Consider the following 17,267-nt stretch of genomic DNA (forward strand, 5'->3'; position numbering starts at 1 on the left):
TTGGCTAAATTACTAAAATTCGCTTCACCCCACGTGCAGGACACTGTGTCCCCCCCTCCTTAATGGAGCCACCATGATAATGGTGCTTTCCCTGTAGTGATGCTAATTAGGATGTTACCTAAAATACAAAACTACTCTAGAAGTGTTAATGGGGGATTAAAAATAGGTGCTTACCTAGATTCGTCCGGATTCAATTTATTGGTGGATTAGTCTATTTCATGTTTGTTCTGAATAATCATTCAAAAGAAAGAATTTTGGGGAAATCCGTGGAGTGCACACTCGGTGAACCACAAAAAAAAAACCCAGATTATTAAAACCCCAATTTGGCGGTCCTTCATTCGGTGAACCAAAACCTCCCATGCAACTTCCATATTAAGTCATGAATATGACTCTTGGTTTAGGTGTCTATGGGTTTATAATGAAGTTCCTTTTCCTTTCTACAACAAAAACTAATCTGTGAATATAATATTTGACTAAGGATTTGTCATTTCTGTAGGAGTAACACCCGTAGACGTCAACTAGGTGTAGATGGATGATCGCTTTTGCTGCAATTTCCAATGATTCAATCATCTCCTCTTCCAATTTCTTTCTTTGCTATTCACTTTGATTGTCTTGTTCATCAAATTTATCATTACTAGAATAAGGGTATAACTCAAGCACTGACATATTCTGATATATTTGAAGTGATTGTTAGCACTTAATATAATAAAAAACGGCTTCGTATAGTACAAAGCAGCGAGTAAAAATCAGCAAAAAATCGAGCATCTATCAAACTGAAGAGGACTGCAATAAAACCGTCCTTAAAATTACTTGCAAAAGCAAGACTATATGCTTAAGCAAAGCTAAAAAATATGCTATTAGAGCAGAAAAAAAAAATAAAAGTGAAAACTTATTAAACAATGAAAAATAAAAATAAACATATAAAACTTAAGACAATACGAGTCCAAATCGACTTATGAAATTATTTATTATTTTAAAATACTCTTAAAATGTAAACAGATTAAGAAGTCGGCGAGAAACCACTCACTTTCCAAGAGAAATTACTAGTAGTTGATGGAGTTTTAACAATAATAAGCACTATCACAACTTGTGAAAATTAAAAAAATACTCACAAAATAGATCTTTAAACTGAGAAGAGAAAAAGATGAATGAAGAAAAGAAAGAGTTAATGAATGAGAGAAAAAGGTGGATGGTAGCCAATTCGAAATTTGCACCACCATTGGGAAAAACAAAAGAAAAAAAAACAAACAATTTAAATAAAAAAAAAGAAGTTTTTAAGATTTCGTAATCTAAAACTTTTAAGGTTACAAAGACTTCTTATGTTTATTTATTTATTTTGAGTAATTATATCTTGTCTTATGACAAAATATGTTTAAAGGTAGAGGTGCTCATGGGCCAGGTCGGGCCGGGCCGAGTTCAACTAAAAATTTAAGCCCATTTATTGGGCTCGGGCCGGGCTGGGCCCAAAAAATGGGCCTAAAATTTTACCCAAGTCCGACCCAAATAAAAATACTAAAATTCGGGCCTAGCCTAACCCGCCTGTATTTATTTTTATATAATTTTTAAATATATATAATACATCAAAAATACTAAAAAATCAAAATAAATATTTTCCAACAAATTGAAAATAAATTTTAAAAAATATGTAGACTTAAATAGCACTAAAATAGATGTAACTTAACAAGCAAATACCTCTAAAATAATAACAAAATTAATAATAAAATAAGTTTTATACAATATCTAAACAATAACAACAAAATTGTAGCAACTAATAGTAATATGGTAGCAAAATAGACAGAAAACAACAAGAAAATAACATTCAAAAACAAAAAAAAACATATTTTTTTTTCATTTAGTGAATTCTGGCTGGGCCTGGGCCAAAAATACCTTGCCCAAGGCCCGGCCCATTTTTTAAACGAACCTTATTTTTTTGTCCAAGCCTATTTTTCAGGCCTATATTTTTGCCCAAACCCTCTTACATTTTGGGCGGGCTTTCGAGCCGGGCCAAGTAACCCGACCCATGAGCAGGTCTATTTAAAGGTAGTTAGGATTACTTGTTTAACTCTAAAGGTAGTTCAAAATTGGAGAATATCTTTTAGACAAAAAAATGTTATTAAAAAAAGGTTTGGATAAATTTTTTTTTTGATTTATTTATAAGGATTAGTATTCTTCCCTCAGTACATGTCTTTTTAATTTATTATCAATTATTTTAATATTTCCTTAAGACACAAGGCAGCATTTTACTCTTTGACTTGTGAAGTTAAAGTTTTTTAATTTTAAAAACTCTACTAATTGTGTACTAAATAATTTTCCTATTTAAAGCATAGATTAAACTTGAGTTTTAATCTTTAAAGCTTAAGCTCAATTGGATCCATTTTCAAGTTTATAATGTGTTAGTTTTTTTTATATATATGATGTATATTATTTTATATAAAAATTAAAGATAATATACTATAATTTAAATATTGAAAAATATGCTAAATTCCTTATGTTTAGAAATTTAATAAAAGAAAAAATATGTCACGGTTGTAATATATATAAGTGGGGCTTTTGATTCATAAAATATAAGAGTATTTTCGTTAATAGAATTAGGAAATGTAATATTAGTTATCACATTACTAGATATGTTAGATTATTATTATTATTATTTGATTGGAAAATTGAAATATAAAATTTTATTGTTTAATTCATGAAATGTAGTTTAAAAAAATTTAAAATTAAATATTTACAAATATTATGAAACTTAAAACCCATAGGCATAACCAAAATTAAAAAAAAAAAAAAGAGTATACCCGACACTTTAATTGAATCCGAATCCGAACCTGGAAGGATTGGTATCTCCCTTCCTACTACTACAACTGCACAAATTCTTTGTGCTTAATCATTAATATATTCGAGAAGGATATAAATTTCACATTAATGGAAGCTTATAATTCTTGATTCAACTCTGACATCAGAGTTTTCATAATACCACAAAACATACATATATACCCAAGTTGTTACGCTGAATTCTGATAAAACATTTTTGCCTGAAAAACCAGCGAAAATGCATGGGGGGCAAGAATTTGGAACAAAAGCCAGATGCTTTGTCTTACCTTGTAACCAGTCGACAAGCATCATATAAAGCTGGTTTTGGTCTTCAACGGCGTCTGTTTCTTCACTTGTTTGTTTTGTTTGTTTTTCATTATCCCAACCTTATGCTTCTTCTCCTTTGATTTCCTATCTTTCTTGCCCGAAAAGAAATTCCTTTCATCCTTATCATCATCTTCTTCTTCTTCATCATGCTTGAAATATAACGTCGTTGTTCCACGGTGGCCTTTATGGCTTGGACCTGAAGAAGCATCAGACGCCATTGAATCATCACTGTCAGCGTCTTCATCAGCATGGTTATAGACACCATAAACACCTTCATCATCAGCTTTTTCACTGTGTCCATCGCCGCTGTCGTCGCCGCCGTATATGGGGGAACCAATGTACATTGTCCACCCTGATTCACTACTGTGGCATTCCTCGATGCCTCCATAGATTTCGGAAGACTCCATAGTAAAAAGAAAGGAACCCTAGTAGAATAAAGTAGATGACAAAAGCTTCGGTAGATGGAGTTGTTGTAAATATAATGAGCAGAAAGGATGTGTATTTAGACAAGGCATGAGCATGAGAGCAGCTTCATCTATTTCACTGTCAAAACCAGCTTTTGATGACAAAAGGAAACAACAGATATACCCATCTCATCACTTATTTGAAAGCTACATAAACAAAAACGACACGCAAATATGTATATACATAGATATAGAAACTGAATGATAGATATAGATATAAATTCACCACCTGGAAATCTATACACCCATTAATTCTGACTTTGAATCAACCAGAAGACAGCTAGAAGCTGTCAAAAGAAAGTGAAATTTATCTTACTCAACGCATAAATACCATAAGTTTCTTAAATTTCAAAGGACAAAAGTTGTTGGCTTTGCATTTCTCATTATGATAATTTTGCTGTGTCTACTCCCCATGCAATGTTTTTTTTTTAAAGATGCCATTTATAAAATTAATTTTAAATAAGCCTAAAAGGTGTACAAACATCCAATCAAAAATCAAATGACTACTTTGAAAAAAGATATTAGCTACACATTTAAGTTTTTAGTGATAAAAAAGATTTTTTCTTCACAAAAATTATCATTGACCAGCATGGCAAATAAAAATAAAAATTATACATACAGATTGAATTTGAATAATATTATCCAAGTTCAAAATTCATTTCAACCCAAACAATTATTATTTTAGATTTTTTCTAAATGAGTATAAACCTATAAAAATTTAAAAATTATAAATAATTGTTAAAAATATATTAAAAATTATAAAAAAAAACCCAAACATGGAAAAATTAAAAAGTTATTAATAAATTTTTTTTATATTTTATTGAGAAAATTTTTATTTTTATCTAACAAATAATTAGTGCCTATGATGTGAGGAATTATTTGCCACTCTTCTCGGGTTTAAACCACCATTTCATTATTATTTCCACCAAGATCTCTGAGGCCCTTTTTTCAATTATTTTTTTTGGATTTATTTTGTTTATTATCGTTTTCTGTAGTAAAATAAATTCTTGGTTTTTATAATTTTTTGAGGGAATGTTTTTTTAATGGTTGTTTTTCTATTTATTTATAAATATTAACTTATTTTTGTGGTGTGAAATTAAGTATTAAATGATATGATAATGATTTTCAATTCTTTTGAATTTTTATATTTAAATTTTAATAACTATGTCGATTGAGTCTTAGTTTAATTGGTATGAGTATTGTTGTCAATGCAAGAAGACGTGAGTTTAAGTATTTTGAAGTGCATCCTATAGGTAGAGAGAAGTTTTCGGTTAATCATTTATTCTTTGCCGATGATTGTATTCTGTTTGGTGATGCAACTCGTGAGGGTGTTGAGTTGGTTCGGGACATTATCCAAGAGTATGAAGTGGTTTCAGGCCAGAGAGTGAATTTTGACAAATCTCTCACATATTTTGGTGCTAATGTTGCTTCTGACGTTCAGGAGGAGATTATTGATCTGTTAGGGGCCCGCTTGGCTTCTAATCCTAAAAAGTACCTTGGTTTGCCTATGATGGTGGGGAGACGGAAAAATGGGCTTTTGCTCATTTTGTGGATCGTTTTAGGAAGCGTGTCGAAGGATGGAGTATGCGCTATTTGTCAATGGGGGGTAAGGAGGTTTTTATAAAATCAGTTTTACAGGCAATGTCAATCTATGCCATGCAATGTTTTCAGCTGCCAAAGATGTTATGTTGTAAACTTGAAGGTATTATGAATCGTTTTTGGTGGTCGAATAATAAAAAATCAAAGGGTATCCATTGGAGTACTTGGGATGTGTTGTGTAAACCAAAATATTTAGGAGGTTTGGGGTTTAAAAATCTATTTTTATTTAATAAGGCCTTATTGGCAAAGCAGGTGTGGCGCATTTTATCCCAGCCTCAGTGTCTGTTAGCTAAGGTTTTAAAAGCCCGTTATTTTCCTTTTTCTGATATTTTAACTGCAAAGGTTGGTTCTTACCCTTCCTTTACCTGGAGGAGTATCTGCAGTGCTCGGGAGCTGATTGGAGAGGGGATTTTATGGCGAGTGGGTAATGGTGATCGTGTCAACATCTGGAATGATCCTTGGTTACCTGGAAGAGAAAATAACAGAATTCCGATTCAGAAAATTTGGCCTGCCTGGACAACGGTTAATCAACTTTTTAGTAATGGGAACAGTACCTGGAACAGAGAGTTGGTCCATAAGTTAGTGGATGTCGATACAGCAAATCGTATTTTTTCTATTCCAATTTCTGAACAGAGACCGGAGGATGTACTGGTTTGGAAGCATGAAGGTTCAGGTGAGTTTACTGTTAGGAGTGGTTACCGGGTTCTCTTTACAGAAAGGTTACAGAATGTTTTGTCCAATAACAATGAGGACTACAAATGTTTTTATACTAATTTATGGGCTTTGAACATCCCTAGTAAAATTAAAATACATGTTTGGAAGGTGTTTAATAATCTGGTGCCTCATTATGGGAATCTGAATCGTCGAACTTTGTGTGTGAAGACTGCGTGCCCGCTGTGTAAGGAAGTGTTGGAGGACACTGAGCATTTGCTGTGGTCCTGCGGGGTTCTGCGGAGTGTGTGGACTTCGTTGCAAATCAAACTCCCTCATTTTGATGCTTCGCTGGATTATAAAAATTGTTTTGTTAGTACATTTCTTGCAGAAGATGGTCGACAAAGAAGACTCATTTCAATCTCTTTATGGTGTCTTTGGTATCATAGAAACAAGTTGGTCCATGAAGGGGTTAAGTTCTCAATGTCAAAGGTATTGGGATTCATTAGGGGGTATGACCATGATACTTGGTTAGTTAACAAGAATCCTCTTTTATCTTCTGGTTGTCGGGGCAAGGATATTTGGAGGCCTCCTGAATTTGATATTATCAAGCTTAATTTTGATGCGTCTTATTTACCGGAGAAGAAGATTGCTATAACAGCAGTATTAGCCAGAGATAGTAGAGGAAAGGTTGCAGGGACTGATACTTATTTGTTTGAGGAGGTTGGTGATGCTTTTGTGGCAGAAGCACGAGCTTGCGAAAGGGCGTTGCTATTCGCGCGTATGATGGGCTTTCGGCGTCTGATCGTGGAAGGTGACTCTTTAACAGTCATTAAATCTATTATGAAAAAAGAGGAAGACAGATCGGTTCTTAGGCCGATTACTTTTCATATTCAGTGTTTACAACAATTGTTTGAAGAAGTCACTTACATTTATGTGCCTCGGACGATTAATAGGGCGGCTCACGTTTTGGCGATGGAAGGACGGAGAAGAGGAATATGCGAGAACTGGATTGCAGGTATTCCGGATTCTGTGAAGTTGGTGGTGGAGAATGACTGGTTGTGTTGGATTCAGAGGAACTGAGTTTTGTTTGTTCGCTTTGAGGATGGAGAAGGTTCATTGAATCTCCATTTTTTAGATTGCAAAGTGACGTTTGCTCTTGGTTGCATGTTACAGTGGCAGGTGTTGAGGAGAGCTGGTTGGCTGATATTGGATGTTGAAACGGTGCTTCTGCAGGCTCATGGGATTTCTTTTGCTTTAATTTTGTTTGTTAATTTCTAGGTCTCATTTATTTTTATGCTGGACAACTGGTCTATTTAGTTTGTCGTTTACTTTGCTGTTTGTTGGTTACTTTTCAGTTCCATTTTCTTGAGCCTAATTAATAAATATCAGCTTATTTTTTTGACAAAAAAAAAGTATTTTGAAGTGCATCTTTCTCCTATTTATGGGTTGAGGAGGGGCTATAAATAAACATTGTGTCAAAAAGATTAGATATTAATAATTGTTACTAGTTTTTTTTTAAAGTTTTTTTTAAAGTTTAAAAATCTTTAAAGTTTGATTGACATGCCATATCACGTGATAGCTTCTAATAGTCAATAACAATTAACGGTCAATCAATTAATGATAATTAACGTTCATAAAAATTAATTAAAATTTTAAAAGTCACTAAAAATTTAATGAAATGTACTTTTTTTCATAATATTTCAATTAATTTTTTAATTTTTGACTGAGGGTTTTTAAAGACTTTAATTTTATTTACCATTTTTATTATATATTGTCCTAAGGTATTAAGGACTTTTATAACTATCTTCTAGACATTCTCTATATAATATATAGCAAGTGGTAAAAAGTGTTTGTAAAATACTTATTAACAGAATTCTCAACATGAACAAAATATATTTTTAAAAAGTTTTCTTAATATACTAATTATCAAAATTATAAACTAATAATGTTGTTTTAAATGTTTAGCAAACAATTCTTTTATCAGGTAGGATGAAGCTAGAAATTTATTTGTGGGTTAAAATTATATTATAAATTTTTAAAAGAATTAAAATTAAATTATAAATTTTAAAGGGGTTAAAATATACTTTTATCAATATATTAATTTATTATTTCAGAATTTTAGAGGGATTAAGTGAAATTTTATCATCTTGAAGAGGCTAAAGAGCAATTATACTGTTGATTAACTTATAATTTAAAATTTTTAAAGAGACTAAAATGAAACTTTACTTTTTTTTTTTTTGGATGAGAGGGCACAAATCCAAAACTGCATGGCCTTAAATGGAGAAGTCACTTCCAACTTGCCTAAGTCAATCTAAACACTCAAGTTGGAAATCTTAAAGAATTTTTTAAGGTAGTAAAGGTATGCGAAATAAGAAAAAAAAGTAAGAACACTTAAAAAAAGCTAGAGTAAATACTTTTGATGTATTTAATTACTTAATGATGAATGATACAAATGAGACTAATAGAGGCCTCAATTTATAGTTGAATCCCATTACATCATCAGGACGGGTTGGATAACATCAATAGTTTAGATAGGAACTATATATAATATAGGGATTAAATCCCGAGTTTAAGCATATAAAAAGATAATAACCATAATATGTCCCAAAACAATTTATACATAACACAATCATTTCTAATATCTTACATCTATATAAAAAAGGATCAACTCCTCTGTTAGTCATTCAACTATTAGCATGCTTTTGTTTTGGTCACCAAATTATATAAGTTTTCAATTTCGTCACTAACGTTTTTTATCGATTCTATTTTTGTCACCCTTCATTAAATCGTTAACAAAAATGATGATGTGACCTTTTTTTAATTGATATAATGACATGTTTAGTCATCAACACTTATACATTCTAGCAAATTGGTCCTAATTCTGAATAATTAAACAAATTCAACCTTTCATATTTACAAATTCTTTCAATTTGGACCCAAGACACGTATTCATCATAAATCAGAATTTCAAATCTGATACAAAACCTTCGGAGAGAGGAAAAGATGATAAAATTAAAATAGACTCTTATTAACAACATAAGAAATATGACGCTGATGAAATTGATACGATTTAAATAATTTAAGAGTGATTACAATTAATGAGACTTCAAAATATTTGGATTAATTTAGAATTGAAATACAAAAATAGACTCTTTATGACAAAAAGAAATTCCCAAAGTGTTAGACTCTAAATGAATTCTAAAAATCCCCTGAAAGTTACAATAACAAAGAAAAAAAAACTTCAAATATAAAAACATTAGAAAGAAACAAAAATTACAAATCCAACTTTAAAAACACAAATAGAAAACTAAAATTCTGCATATTTTAAGATTACAATTTTCCACTAAATAAAAACTTCAATTCTGCATATTTTAAATTACCCAAACCCCAAACTTGCAACTTCTCTAAACAAAAGTAATGTTTTTAAGTAGGATGCTAGATTTAAAAATAAAAATAATTAAATAAACCTTCAAAAACTGAGAAACAAGATGGTTCTTTGTTAGTTGAAAATCTCAAGAATGACTTTTTGGGTGCCTTTATGAAGAAAATATAAATGTTAAAATAATTTTCCATTTAAAATTTCTAATGTGTTTATAATTCTAATTTACGATAAAAATGTATTTGAGGATGAAATTGATTTGTAAATGTAGAGGGTTAAATTTATTGAGTTATTTAAAATTAGGATCAAATTAATAAAATGAATAAATATTAAAGATTAAATGCATTACTATAGTAATTTAAAAAAAAGGACATCATCATCATTTTCGTTAACGATTTAAAGGAAAGGAACTAAAACAAAATCGATTGAAAATGTACATGACAAAATTGAAAGTTTTTGTAGTTTTGTGAGTTGCATAATTCTATTGGTAATCATAAAGTGTGGTGTGATAGTTACTCACCTTATCTCTTAACCATGAGGTCGGGAGTTTGATTCTTACCCATAAATATAGAGCACATTTCGTGGTCAACCATTTATTTCTTTAGTATAACTTATATTATTCTATTTGGCTAAGTCCCTTAATTTTTTTATTTCATGTGATTAGATAAAAGACAGTTGATTTTGATGGTAATTTTCTAAAAAGAGCAAAAAAGAGAAGTGAAGCTCATGAAATTATAGTACTAATATATTATTACATCAATCTAAACAAACTTCACCTAAAATATGGTTTCAAATTGTATGAGTTTGTACCTATTATTTTTCCAGTTATTGAAAAATTATATTTTTCCCAATTTAAGCTTTACTACTTTACTGGTTTTGTTGGGTTAGTTTAATAACTTCAACTCTATCTATTCTTCGTATATTTATAATTTAGTCTTTTATTTTTATTTTTAAAATTTTAATATCTCTATTTTTACATTTAAAAATATAAATTTAATTGTTAATATTAATAAAACTTTAAAAATAAATATAATGAGAATAAATTCTAAATACATAAATTTTAAGTGGAATTGAATCATGCTTTTAGCATCAAACTTTTTATTCTATAATTATATAAATATTACATGTGAGAGGTAGATGTCAAAATAGCTTTTTGTTTCTGCTCTTCTGTCTTCCTCTAAGTTTGATAGTGCCTGTCTTTTCAAGGCTACGGCTTTTGTCTTTTGTTTCTATTGGAGGAGGAATATTTTTGTTTAAATTTTTATTTTAATGAAAATATTTAGTTATTACACTTCGGGTTTTTTTTTTAAATCAAAATGGACTATATATTAAAAATCAAAATTCGATACAAAGAAAAACTATAGGTATCCATTTCAACAGGGGTTTTTACAAATACACAAAATAAGATTCCCGACCTTCTTGTTTCTAATAAGTATAACGTTTGGGAGGTAAAGACAACTTTTTGTTAGTGGCCATAGACAATGCCAATTATTACAACACAAAATATGGGGCGGTTTGCTATGATGATTTACATTGTGAGGATGCGAAAAGCAATTAAGATAAAGGTGATTCACACCATGAGAGTGTGAAGAGCTGCTAGGAAGATGGTGATTTGCACTGTGAAAGGTGCGGAGTTATCATACTAAAGATTTAAGGAGATTGTGGGTTGAAATCGTGGTAGAGTAAGGTTGTTTGTGTTTTTTTTTATCCTCTTTACCCTGATAATAAGAGAATATTTATAGGGAAATGAAGGCTAGGCGTAAGTTTCAATTAGACTTGTCTAAGAGTTGAATTTAGATAAAAAAATTTACATTTTTGAGTTGACCTGAATTCAATTTATATAATTAAAAGTATTTTTTAAATTAAAATCTTATTATAAAAGATATAAAACAACAATTGAAAATTATGTTTTAATATTTTCTTAACTTTTAAATAGTAAAATGGTTTTTTTAAATAGACTGAACCAACTTAAAAATAGGCTTAGGCTTAAAAAATATTTTAGAATCAAATCTCAACCTAATGTATGGACATCTCTAGCCTTAGCCACTTAAATTTGATAGAGTGACATGTGTCAACTTAAGACACTACTAAAGTAAATATGAAGTGAAATAATAAATCTATCAAATATGATGAAGTGATGGATGCCGTTAAGAGTGTGAAATTAAATGAAGTACTTCACTTCTTTATATATATATATAGTATTATCTTGAAAATTTTAGATTGACATAGATGGGAAATGAATAGGATAAGAAATCGTAAGTTTTGCTTTTAAATATCATTTTAATCGATATGAAGTAAATATAAAGAGTAGTTAAAACAAAGTGAATATTGAGTTGGGCCCCCCAGTGAAAGAACAAAACGAAGTTCAAAGAAGAGTTTCGATGAAAACCAGTGAGTTGGAGCAATCTTTGTCCCCAAAATTGTAAGCATGATTTGTAAGCATTCTACCACCTTGTTTTTGGTTTTAATTTCTTATACAGACATCGTGGCCCCATGCATTCCGCATTGTTTCTTTGTCCTCTTCCTTGAATTTGCTAATGGTCGGACAACCACTTTCATGCCTTTCATTTCATTCCACCCCTTTCTTCTTTATATTAATATATTTTTCATTTATACATAAAGCTTGTCGTCATCTGATAATAAACAAAAAGAAAAAAAAAACCAAGTATTAAATGTTAGATTTTGGATCACATGTTTATAAATACTACCAGTTGGAGATGATTTTTGTTAGGTTAAGCTATAAGAAACTTGTCTAGTTCAAAGTTTTGTGAACAAAAAATAAACATCCCATTTAAAATCCGTACCCAGCTTGATTCTACTTAATAGCAGACATCCACAGCATCTGAATATCGTTTATCGACCATGCAACCGAACCCCAGAGTAAGGTCTTTGTGCTCTCTTCATATTTACGACGCTACAACTCTTATATACTAAATTTTATTTTAAAGAAATTATTAAATTTTTAATAAAAATGTATATTATTATTTTCTTTTACAAAACTATGTGAAGAGTTGTTAAATGAAAAATAGTAGATACAATGATAAAACCACCCCCCCAAACTAAAAAATGAATCCAAAATGAGAGTCAGTTGCAGCTATGATTGTATGTCCGACTTAAATTTAGATTGACATTTTTTTTTCTTCTATTCAAAAGATTATACATCCATAATCATGTTCGACAAAGTGTTAAATACTTAAAAAATAAATAAATTTAAAGTTGAGGAAATATAGTTAGTTACCCAGAAGTATAAAACTAAATGGATAACACAAATTATTGGGGTTTTCCTATAAAAAAATAAAGAAAAAAAGTTGAATCTTGGATGCAGAGGGACGTCAGATCTGGACATCAGCAAATTACAGAACATGAAGTCCATAATTATGACAACAGAATGAATGCACAACCACCACAACTACTCCAACAAGCTTTGGCTCTTCATTTTCAATAAAATACATGTGTCAGACTCCCAAATCTAACACATATTCATATATAACTACCGCATATGATTATTTAAATATATGGAAAGACTTTAAAAAAGAAAAAAGAAAAAAGCATAAGAATATCCAACATTTACCCCAAATCGGGACAAAAAGGATTACTATGGAACTTTTTCATAAAGAATTGCTACTGCTGTCACTTCAGAAGTATTTCGAAGACTTGTGAAGAAACTCACGTTTATAAGAAGTTGCTAGAATGTAGATGATCAACTCGTCCATTACTGATTGAATGCCCTTTCCTTCTCACCCTAATCCCTCTTATGATATTTCACTGTGAAAACTTCGAGATTAACTTGTCGACGTGAAATATGATATCATCTATGCAAGGGCGAACACTAGGCTGAGGCTGAAGCATCCAAGTCACGAATTGGTGAAGAGCTTCAGGATACTGTAGTTTAGGTCCAGCTGGCCACTTAATCTGTGCATTTACAATGGCCAGTTGCAGGCTTCCTCCAGATTCTCCAAGTGCATACTCAAATGGGGATACCCCATACCTGCAACAAATGCCAATGAACAATATAAGTGGCTAATTTTTTTTTTTATATAAAAGCAGCTAACTACGTCATCTCGAAAAGGTTGGATATAGAGTATAAAAACAATTATTTCCGAAGATAAATGAAAGCATCTGATGGAAGTACAAACCTGTAACTGCTTTAACTTGTTTTACCAAAATTATCATCAAAATACAACTTCATGATTCAACACTAATGGGCAACTTAACTTTGAAATACAAACGCCTGCTTTTCGGATTATTTAACTTTAAAATCAAATACTTAAAATATGCTCCTTAGATTTAGCTAGATTCAAATACTTTGTTTACTCTTTGTCTACTAAATTGTTTTTAGGAAGAAACGTAATTAACAAATGAAATGAAAGTACAACAACAAAAAAAAAGTTTATTAAATGAAAGAAAACACTGTTTAAGAATTGATTCTTACATTATTGCATATAAAGTGCACCCCAATGCCCAAATATCGGTTCGCTCATCAATATCTGCATGGCTTGGGCAATCCCACAACTCAGGAGCTCGGAAAGGTGCTGCACAGTGCTCAGATGCCCATTCCTATATATGGAAAGAAAAACAACCATGATCATTGTAGAACAGGCACTAAGTTTATAGATAGAAATAAATATCATATTCAAACTTAAGCAGAAAATATAAGGATGATAACCATAAGACAATGCAGTAAAAACAAATCAAGAAAATAAGAAGAAGACTTTCAGCATGTTTTAGGATATCATAAATGCATCAAACAGATAAGCCAATTATGTACTCATACATCATTTTGTTCATGTTTAAGCATGCATATGTTTGTTGGTAGAACATTAAGCATACAGGTTTAAGGAACTAGAAGAGCTTGGGATAGTTTTCAGCAAGGATGAGAAAGAAGTTTGAAAACAGAGAATATAAGAAGACTCTTCACTACTGAAGAAAAGTAAAGAAGAAAAAAGCACCTGAAGCTGTAGTGCCTCAGAACGAGAGCGAATTTGCCTCCTTGCAGGACGAGCACTCCCGAAATCCATTAATATAGCAAGAGGCGATTCACCTTTCCTATGGGTTAAAAGAACATTACCAGGCTTGACATCATTATGTGCATATGGAGGCTCAAGACTGTGCATATGTTCAAGTCCGGCACACAGCTGCGGAAATAATTTGGCAGAGTCAAAATGCTTATAGTCAACTCGAATCAGTTATGACATTAATGAATCTGAAAAGAAAACACCATTACTAATACATAAAATGATCAAACATTAGAAAATAGAAGAATGCATTGGATCCACTGATAACAAGTGCCACATGGTTATCATTTAAACCTCTATAAGAAAATGGTTAGAAAAAGACAGTTTTACTTACCTGCCGAAATATTTGAAGAACATCCGAGGTAGAAAAGAAATCATTTTTAGCACTCATAGCTTTGAAATTGTCCAGTAATGTTCCATCCAAATGAACGGGAAATAGTAAATATGCTTCGTGATTCCATGATCCTTCTTGTGTAGGCTAGCCAATTAAATCAAATTGTTTCAGACAAATACAATTTTGCATGGGAAGTGATTTAAAGAAAGAAAATGCATCTTGGAGAATAGTTTGTTTTACACTGCTAATTAGAATGAGAGATCTGAACAATTACCTTAACAGAAATGATAGCATGATCAAGAAGGGGAAGAAGATTACGGTGACTAAACAAGGATGAAACACGGATCTCCTCCCGAACCAATTCTAACTGTTCATTATTCTGAATGAGAACTTTCTTCATTGCATAAGTTCCATCATCTGCAAATGCAACCCAAGTAAGTTCATTCCAAAACCAAATTAATTTTCCCTTTGATCTGATGAATACATAAATACCAAAATAACACGATAAAATCTGGCAGATGGCATAGCAGATGTCACCATCCTAGATAAAATCCCCCAGCAAAAATAAAAAGGTTATCAAATCCATTTAAGATGTAAATTCAGATAATAAGAGGGGAAATGCAAATAATAATAATAAATTAAATTAAATTAAATGGGAAAGAAAAGCCATCATAAAACTGAAAACATGATGATTCCATAATATACGAATTCTAGTCAAATGCCTTAGGTTTACCAACAGAACAGAGACCAAAGATTCAGCTGATCCATAATTTTAATTATGGATCCAATTGTAATTCGATCATAAGAAAATTTTCACTTGTATACCCCTATGATCCAATTTTATGAGACCCCGTATTCGGTAAACCAGAATGGAATGAATCCGTACATTCAATCACAATAGTTGACACATTACTTGAGTTAAATTTCTACAATAAATAAATCACAAAAACCCAATCCAATGAAGAAAAGAGCAAATGCACAATTTAGAAAAACATATAATTAGAAACTCAAAGCAATCAGCTACAAAAAATAAAAAAATAAAACAAAATTAAAGAAACACCCAGATTAGTAGTAAACCAATCCAATAGAGCAACACCCAAATCATAAAATCCTTGTAAAAGAACGAACCAGATAGATGAGAAGGGTCCTTGACTTTCTTGGCTAAACCACCAGCTGAAATTGAAGAAGAATCGGAGGTGACTTCCTTAACCAGATAAACATAGGCGAAGCCACCTTCACCCAACTGCCTCACGATCTTGAACCTGATGTCATTGATCCAAATGTCTCCTTCCCCATTAGCAGCATCGTACATTGCATTAAACCCTGAAAACGTACACCCCATTGTTTTCCCCTTATACCTTTCACTTGCACAAAAATTCCTTTTACATCTTCAGATCTCTCATATTTTTTTTCTTTTTTGGGTGTGTTGGAATTGAGAAACGTAAAAATGGCGGATCTTAACAAGCTCTCTCTCTCCTCTATGCTCTGTTTTGGAACATTATTTTTAGTTAACAGATTTCAGCATTTAAAGCTTTCCATTTTTCTGTCTAACAATAACTGTTAATTTTATTATAGTTATTAACAAATTCATAATAATTTCTAGTTTTTAAATTTTAAAAAAATTAAAGAATTATTTTGTTTCGAACAGTAATTATTTAGAGTGAATTGCATTAACCTCTCTAAAGTCTAAATTATGATTTTTATTCTACAGTGATTATCAATTTTTAAAATATTCTAATTATATCTTTAAAGTATCCGCCTTATATCAATAAGGTAGTTCTTATATTGAAATTATTAATTTTATATTCAAACATTAAATCTTACGTGACATAAATTAATATGAAAATTTTAAAGAAAAAAAAATGTTGTAAAAATCTCGACTTTGATGTTTTCATAATTTTTATAGAAATTATTGTTCACTTTCTTTCTTTCTTTCTATTTTACTTTATTTTTACCTTTTAATTTTTAAAAGTCATGAGAAAACATTTTATTCTTTTTATTTAAATTTTTATTTTAAATTATGTCACGTAAAATTTAATATGTCATTTAATGGTAAATTAACATTTTCAATAATGAAAAGGTCTAGTTGATTTAACATCAATAATTTGAAAGTGTAATTAGAATGTTTTAAAATTTGGGAACCAATTTAAAAAATGACCATAATTTAAGGGTGTTTAGTACAAACTAACTCTTCTATTTATTTTAAAGATTTTTTATAGTTAACTGTCATTGTATAGATTTATATAGGGGCAATATAGATAAACTATATAGGGGTCCGGTTCTAAATAAAAATTAAAGGGAAGTTATAAAAATAAATTAGTTAATAAGTTTAAAATGTATAAAATCACTTGGATGTGAGAAGATAGGAGGTAAATTTCATTATCGAACCACTCAATAATAAAGAAAGTAGAGACATAGGCGTAGAAGTTATGAGATGTAAAAACAAACTTTTTAAAAGTGAAAAGTTAAAAGTAAATTTAAGGAATATTTTCATATGTGTATTTTGTTTTGTAAAATACATACATTAATTTATATTCTCAATCTAAAAATGCACATACAATTTTATCTATAATGTTTTTTTACCAAATCCTATAATTTATTCTTTTTACATTGTATATGTTCCAATATTTTTAATTACAAATAAATTTATCTAAAATATTAATAAATAATAATTTAGGTATATCAAA

The 17,267-nt window shown here is 30.5% G+C and overlaps 2 protein-coding genes, 1 long non-coding RNA gene and 1 other non-coding gene across 6 annotated transcripts; 1 reads left to right on the forward strand and 3 right to left on the reverse strand.

The window, feature by feature from the left end:
* Positions 1-3,116: 3,116 nt before the first annotated feature.
* Positions 3,117-3,542, reverse strand: LOC107951199 (protein SOB FIVE-LIKE 4). The gene has a single exon (XM_016886146.2). The coding sequence runs from the start codon at positions 3,540-3,542 to the stop codon at positions 3,117-3,119; it is 426 nt and encodes a 141-aa protein (XP_016741635.1).
* Positions 3,543-4,456: 914 nt separating this feature from the next.
* On the forward strand, positions 4,457-4,541 carry LOC121211637 (small nucleolar RNA SNORD24). The gene has a single exon (XR_005906856.1). It is a non-coding gene; the product is annotated as a small nucleolar RNA SNORD24 (small nucleolar RNA).
* An 861-nt stretch (positions 4,542-5,402) lies between these two features.
* Positions 5,403-5,933, reverse strand: LOC107952539 (uncharacterized). The gene is made up of 2 exons (XR_001698831.1): positions 5,753-5,933; positions 5,403-5,664 (listed from the first exon to the last, which is right to left on the reverse strand). It is a non-coding gene; the product is annotated as an uncharacterized lncRNA (long non-coding RNA).
* Positions 5,934-11,479: 5,546 nt separating this feature from the next.
* Positions 11,480-16,148, reverse strand: LOC107951198 (serine/threonine-protein kinase 16). 3 transcript variants are annotated; one of them, XR_005906433.1, is made up of 7 exons: positions 15,709-16,120; positions 14,855-14,997; positions 14,581-14,724; positions 14,181-14,366; positions 13,664-13,788; positions 12,902-13,219; positions 11,480-11,864 (listed from the first exon to the last, which is right to left on the reverse strand). XR_005906433.1 is itself a non-coding variant. In XM_016886145.2 (6 exons), the coding sequence occupies exons 1-6, from the start codon at positions 15,920-15,922 to the stop codon at positions 12,994-12,996; spliced, it is 1,038 nt and encodes a 345-aa protein (XP_016741634.1). In that variant the 5' UTR covers positions 15,923-16,148; the 3' UTR covers positions 12,585-12,993. The 3 variants fall into 3 exon arrangements, 1 of the variants encoding a protein (XP_016741634.1); XR_005906432.1 differs by lacking the exon at positions 11,480-11,864 and adding an exon at positions 12,585-12,661; XM_016886145.2 differs by lacking the exon at positions 11,480-11,864 and having other exon boundaries at positions 12,585-13,219; positions 15,709-16,148.
* Positions 16,149-17,267: the final 1,119 nt, after the last annotated feature.

Source organism: Gossypium hirsutum, chromosome A12 (assembly GCF_007990345.1).
Source record: "Gossypium hirsutum isolate 1008001.06 chromosome A12, Gossypium_hirsutum_v2.1, whole genome shotgun sequence".
Lineage (NCBI taxonomy): Eukaryota > Viridiplantae > Streptophyta > Magnoliopsida > Malvales > Malvaceae > Gossypium > Gossypium hirsutum.